Consider the following 6,669-nt stretch of genomic DNA (forward strand, 5'->3'; position numbering starts at 1 on the left):
TGGGGGTTACAAGCAAATTCCACCTCTGTGGCGCGCGGTTTAATGCATATAATGGCCGGCATCGCCTTTCCGCAACGGTAATAGAATGAATGGCTATGAAGCCCGAAAGAGTTCTTTCTTACATGTCTTTGTTACCATTCTTATCATTTTATTCTTACTTACCAATAAAAAAGCCAAATTGACATTAACTGATTCCCTCACAATTTGTGATCAAAAAACAAAGTATTGGGCACCTGCAGGGCCTGAGCTCCCACTATAATAAACTGCTGTACTGTTGGTTTTATATTTGATGTTTGCCGTCTTTCTTAATTCCTCCACTTACTGTGCCGATAACTCTTAGGGCCTGTTTACATGGAGTGGGGGACCCCGGTCTAGTGGGGTTGGTTTCTTTTGTTTTCACGCTCTGGAGGACTCAAAACAAAAGAAACCTACCCCACTAGACCGGGGTCCCACACTCCATGTAAACAGGGTCTAAGTAGTGCTGCTGCGGCCAGAAGTTTGTTATGGCCACTATTTTAATGTGTCGCTAAAATGAGCAATTGTCCCCTTTATGGACGCACTGCGATAAAGAAATATTTGCCTGCTTACAGCAGTTTGAGAGGAGTTTATAATTATTGCCAAGGTGAGTGAATTACAATATATTAAACGTGCTACTAAATGAATTTTCCTGTTCCATTTTTTTAAGGGTATAACAAGAAATGTGAAAAATAATACGGCTTTACTTTTCATGGCACTAGGTCAGGATTGGGAAGAATGTGCCTTGTTTGTATCTTTATATACTACTAAAGAACAGATTCTTTGGGCCAATTATTTAAACGGAGTGTAGGCAGTGTTTAACAATTAAAACCGCGTTCTAAGCCATTATCAGTTTGCCGTACGCTTTTATGTTAACACTATTTATCGTGAACAATTTCATGAAAGCATATGGCGTAGACTGGAAAAGCATTTGTCCTCTTAAAATAACCCACTGAAGAAGAGATCTGGAGGTCGAAACATTTCCTAAACCACGGTCTAACTTAGATTTCGTTTAAATAACCGACCCTTTATGTTTAATAATAATTATAATAATAATAATAATAAGGTTTGTTAGTAAAATTAGCCATCGATACTGCCTTCAGTTTCGGAGTATCAAAAATCAGAGCGTCTCTCTTTCTTTCTTTCTTTTTTTTTTTTTTAATTTTTCAATTCACTTTTACCTTGTCGGTGGCGTCCAAGATGGTCACCAATAATAAAAAAAAAACCTGGCTTTGCAGTAATACATTTAATAGTGTTAATTTTCCCATTTACATTTACCGCTTTGTTAAAAATACTTAAATATTTTCTTGTCCTGTTTATCTTGTCGGAAAGCCACCATTTTGACATGTTATGGCTATATTAACGCTCCAGACACAAAAGGCCGACGTCCTTAATAAGAAAATGAAGGTGAATAAAAACAAACAAAATTGTTAACTATCACGATAGACTTTTCTTTGAACCAGCTCTTATAGACCCAGAAGGTATACGGAACAAGAATTACGAAAACAAAAAATTGCATTCTACACAAAAACGCTCTGTAAATTATCTTTAAAAGAAGAACATTAAAACGCTGTGCTGCTTTCCATGAACATTGCCCACAGTAGTTGCGTTCGTACGGATTCTAATCCCCCATTTTTCCCAAAAACCTTACTGACCTGCTGAGTAATTATTAACTGTATTTGCTCTACTGTTTAATAGCATGATGAAAAGAGAACAGATTCCCAGGAAGCACAAATGGCGTTAAATTTGGCAAGTATCATGAACGGTTACCTTCAAGTTACGAGCAGATGGCGGCTTATCAAAGACAATTGTTATGTGTACTTGCGTGCTTGGCAAGCAATCGAGTTTCGAATAAGTCAGAGTTATTTTATGCCCATCCAAACAGTTGGCTATGTACTGAATTCATTAGCGTATCCTCATGACTGTCAGTTTCTTGAAAAAAAAATTTGCATCCGCCCATTTACCTACCTTAGAATTGTTAGTTCATAGAGAAACGCCTGATAACAAACAATCGTTGACCCTCTCTTTAAATTCATCGACCTTTGAAAGTGTGGCTCTATATACTTGGCTCATACAAACTGTAACTTGTTTGTGAAAGACTGTTTCGATTGCATGTGCAAAGTTACTAAGAAGAACTATGACAACGCTGTTTGTGCATACATTGCCGGCTTAGTTTATTCTTGACAGATTGTTCAGTTAAATGCACGATGCACTTTGTAAGAACATAATAATTTTGTTATTAATCCTCAATCGTTCTCTAGATTAACACGAATGCGTTTGAAGATCAAACGTTCCTATTTCCACGTTTGTTTTTCTTGAATATTTTTAAAATATTTGTAAAATATTTCTTAAAAATATTTTTAAAAATATCTGGCTCCAAAACATTACAGATATGTCACACCTTTAAGCATGTTACACAACATGCTTTGTTACTTTTTGAGGGGTTTTGGTTAGGGGCAGTCCTTTTCACGATTGACGGCGGGAGGGGGGGGGGGGGGTGGGTGTTAAGGGGGTTAAGAGTTTCTGAAGAGATACAGTGATCCACACGCAGAGCTGAAGGTATTGCTCGCTTAATAAGCTTACCAAGTTATGTTTGAAGAAAAATTATAGTATATAACGATATGGAAATTTAATGTAAAGAATTAACATATCCAAATAAAACCATTTGCTCACTACAATGAACGACTTTGTAAGGTCTCGCATATCCTTCCCCTGACTGACGGTGTTAAAAGACAGCTGGATTTAACTAATATTCTTATCCTGCAGACAGGTTGAGAACGGCTGGGATAACGCATATATTTTTAAGGATCGGCTGTTAGAACAAAAAAGGGGGGAGGATTCGGGAGGATTCCCCTATGCTTTGAATATAATACTTTTTTTTATTCGCCAACAAATCCAGTCCTTCTCTTTTCAAAGACCATTCATCGGCGAGCTAAAAGAGAGAACTGGCAAACAAGGTCAAACAATCAGAGATACAAAATTTTAAAGAGACACTCCTCCTTCCAGGGAAACATTTAATCTTATTCTTATTCTTACAGTTTTCACTAACAGGTACATTTTCATCGGTCTTTAAAACTGATTGCGAGCAGTTGATATTGCTATTATATTATTAACTACTGAGATACTGATACAGTTTTTCTATTAAACTTGCTTAAGTAAAGTACGTCTATTTTAGCACAGAATATAAGTTACTGATTAAAGCTTTTAATATACAGAACTAGACGACCCAGACAAGACTTGAATGTTTAAGCCTAGTTCCTTTTTTCCGAAATATCAGTTTATCAACTGGGGACCTGTTTAGGCCGACTCTTAGAATTTTGACTTGGAAATATGTGCCTTTCTGGTCGTTAGTGTTCCTCGAGGTAGTGAATAACTCACGTCCGCTAATGCCATCTAAACAGATATACGCTTTTTTGGCTCATCTTAAAACATACTTGTTAGACAAAAAATGTGTTTTAAAGGGCTAGTGGCCCGACACTCGAAATTACAGCAGCTGGTCTGATCCTTCTATGTTGTCTTTTCATCGCTGGAACAGCTATGACCATGCGCCTTCGAAATCGGCGAGAGACTATAGCATACAAGATTGGGTTGAGAAAAAATGATGTTTGAGCGAACACACTACAGGCGCTTGTAGCAATGGGATTCAGCCCTATTGATAGGAGTGTAAGAAAGGACACGACAGCATAAGGAGACCACGACAGCATGAAAGCAGCTATAATGGTTAAAAAATACATCGCAGATCGGCGATGCTTGTTGAGAAGAGCTCGTCGCATTTCCATGGCAGGCAAACCGCCCATCTGGCGTGTGTTCTGAACAATGTTTTTGGTAACTTTGTGGATTTTGTTATAGCAAAAAGTGATCACGGCCAAGGCTATAACGTAACAAAAGAAATAAACAGCTCCAAAGTATACCTTATCGCTAGGAACAGACGGTTGCTGTACGTGTTTATCCGAGAGGCATGCGTTATGACTGCCGTCCAAGCCATTGATCTTCGACCACATTATCAACGGTATTGTGCTGAGACCGATGGAAAAAATCCAGGACGAAACTATCACGTTTCTTACCATTCTAGTATCAAAATAGGACTGTTTTGAAAGGGACTTGGTTACTGTCAGATACTTCCCAGCTGAGATGGCAGCCAGATGAGTTAATGACACCAAAGCGAGTAGAAAGATCATAACCGCATGAGCTTGACAGCCAGCCATTCCAAACGGCCATTTCTTCTTAAAGTGCCTTGCAATAGAAAATGGAATAGCCAAAGAACAAGAAAGAAAATCACTCACGGCAATGCTGAGTATGAGGTAGCTGGGTGCTGAGAGACGATAAATATTCAGGCAAATTGTCAAAATTACCAAGCCATTGAAGAAGATTCCTAAGAGACTTATGACTATTTCAATCGTCACGACGATTATACTCCAATTCTCCAAAGCATCCATCTTAAACGCGGTTAGCAGATCGAGAACCAACGTCAATAAACTTTGTTACAAAAGGCCCTTAAAAAGAAATACGTTTTCAAATAAGTTAATTACGCAACGTTGTTAGTTTTCTCCTTTGCATGCTCTGATTTCCCTTAAAAATTCAGAAAATAACAGCGCCCACATATACTTACGGCGACGATTAAATTTGTCCAAATGGCCTTCCCTTTGACATCACATCCCACGATAAGTCTTGCACACGTGTGTTCAAGGAAACCAGACTTACTAACACGTGCATATAGTAGCTTTCCCAATTCTAGAAAAAAAAAATTGAGGATGAACTGTTTATTTGCGAAAAAGGATATTTTCGGAACGGGTGTAAAGAATTGGGTGAAAAAAGGACATTCGTTGAATGTAAAGACATACAAAAGAGAAATAATACTACTAACACCTAATGCATTCAGTTCTGAAATGATGAAATGAGAGTACTGACGGCTCATCCCAATGACCACTGTCATAGGAGAAATAAGTATTCAGCACATAAAGCCTTACATTCCCTCATATCGTCTAAAGAAAATCACATTTCTTTTTTCTTGTTCTTGTTCTTGTTCTCCTTTTTTCTTTTTGGAGGGGGGGGAGGGGGGGATAGCTTGCATCATCACAAGGAATCTTCATTTCCCAAAAAAAAACTTTACTTTTTAAAAGCAAACAATGCCTAGAACGTTGCAGCGAAAGACGAACCAGAAATTTTGCATTGCGGCATTTTACACCAACACCGACCGTTTTTATGAATTATGTTCTCTCATTCTCATCAATCAGACCTTTTTGTCAAAGGATTTAAAATTGATAGTTTAGGGTACGTTTGTTTAATTTGAAGTAATAATAATATTATTATTATTATTATTGTTATTGATAGTCATAGTAATATTAGCAATAATAATAATAATAATAATAATAATAATAATAATAATAATAATAATGGCCTGCAGCAAAATGAGAACATTACGAGTACAAGCTGCATCTTCCTTCCACATACTAAATCAACAAAGACCTTTAATCGATGCCCGCTTACGGCGTGGGAGGAAAGGTGGTGTATATTATACCGTTTAATAACCAGTATTAAGGGAATGTTACGTAACTTACGAATACCTAATTCGTAATTTAGCTAAAGAGAAGAAGTTTATACAAAGGGTTATTTACAATGGGAATCATCCTCCTCTTTTGAAGTGATTCACTTCTAAAAACCGGAGTTTTTGACATGAAACCAGGAGACGGTTGACAATCATACCACTCTTAATAGCAGGTGGAATAATAAATGGTTAAACGTGTGTGATGAATTGATAAAGGTAGAGACAGTAAAAAAAATACAAAAGAGACAAAATACACAGTATGGCCTTTAGAATATCCTGCGTTGGTGCGCTAACTTCTTCCTTTTTTTCGACAACGTTTGAAGTGCACTAGAACAAACTCACCTTTGTCAAACCTTTGACTTGAATCTCAGACCGGTGAGGGTAAAAGGAGGAATGAGTTTAGGGAATGACATAATTATGCGAAATGTAATATATGAAAAGTCCACCCTTTTTTGGCGCCAATCAATTTGCAAAAGCTGCTACTTTTTTAAGGTTGCTGGCTCGACTACGATGACAATCAAAAAGCCAAGAAGCTAGGTTTCACTCTCGATTGGCCTTTTTCGCTCAGCTACAAAGATTCTGCTACTTGCCATTATTAGTCGGGCTGCGTGGCATTACCGATACTACATCACAGAAGTCGGCCAATGAAGAAAATTTGTTTTGGAAGATTACGCTCCCTTCTGCTATAATTTTCATGCAAAAGATGGTTGCACGATTAACTTCATAGGCTTTGTTTTTTACCTTTTATTGTAGAGTAGAGCCCCGATATCTTGAACTCGGATAACTCGAACTCCCTGCTAACTCGAACTAAGTCCAATTTCCTTTAGAATTCATCCCACTTTTCATTCATTTTACTCGGCCGTTAACTCGAACTCGGATACTCGAATTCCCCGCTTACTTAAAACTAAATTTAACTCAAAACGAAATCTCCTTTCCTTTTCTTGACTTAAAAATTCACCAAAATGTACCCCATAACTCGAATTCTGGTTCTTTTATCTCCACTCAGATGTCAGCCCATTAGTTCTTCTTGTTGTATAATGGTAAAAACAGTTTAAAAAATAAGACTACAGCACTACAGCAATTTGATTTTAATTTATGCAACGAGCAAA

General features: G+C 37.4%; 1 protein-coding gene across 1 annotated transcript; it reads right to left on the reverse strand.

Annotated features, from left to right (window-relative positions):
• Positions 1-3,374: 3,374 nt before the first annotated feature.
• LOC140948748 (melanopsin-B-like) lies at positions 3,375-4,726 on the reverse strand. The gene is made up of 2 exons (XM_073398015.1): positions 4,625-4,726; positions 3,375-4,508 (listed from the first exon to the last, which is right to left on the reverse strand). Exon 2 carries the CDS (start codon positions 4,449-4,451, stop codon positions 3,471-3,473), a length of 981 nt encoding a protein of 326 aa, XP_073254116.1. The 5' UTR covers positions 4,452-4,508; positions 4,625-4,726; the 3' UTR covers positions 3,375-3,470.
• Positions 4,727-6,669: the final 1,943 nt, after the last annotated feature.

This window comes from Porites lutea, chromosome 9 (genome assembly GCF_958299795.1).
Source record: "Porites lutea chromosome 9, jaPorLute2.1, whole genome shotgun sequence".
Classification (NCBI taxonomy): Eukaryota; Metazoa; Cnidaria; class Anthozoa; order Scleractinia; family Poritidae; genus Porites; species Porites lutea.

Coding starts and splice junctions, on each gene's coding strand:
- LOC140948748 (XM_073398015.1), bottom strand. CDS start 4,451: ATGGATGCTTTGGAGAATTGGAGTATAATCGTCGTGACGATTGAAATA.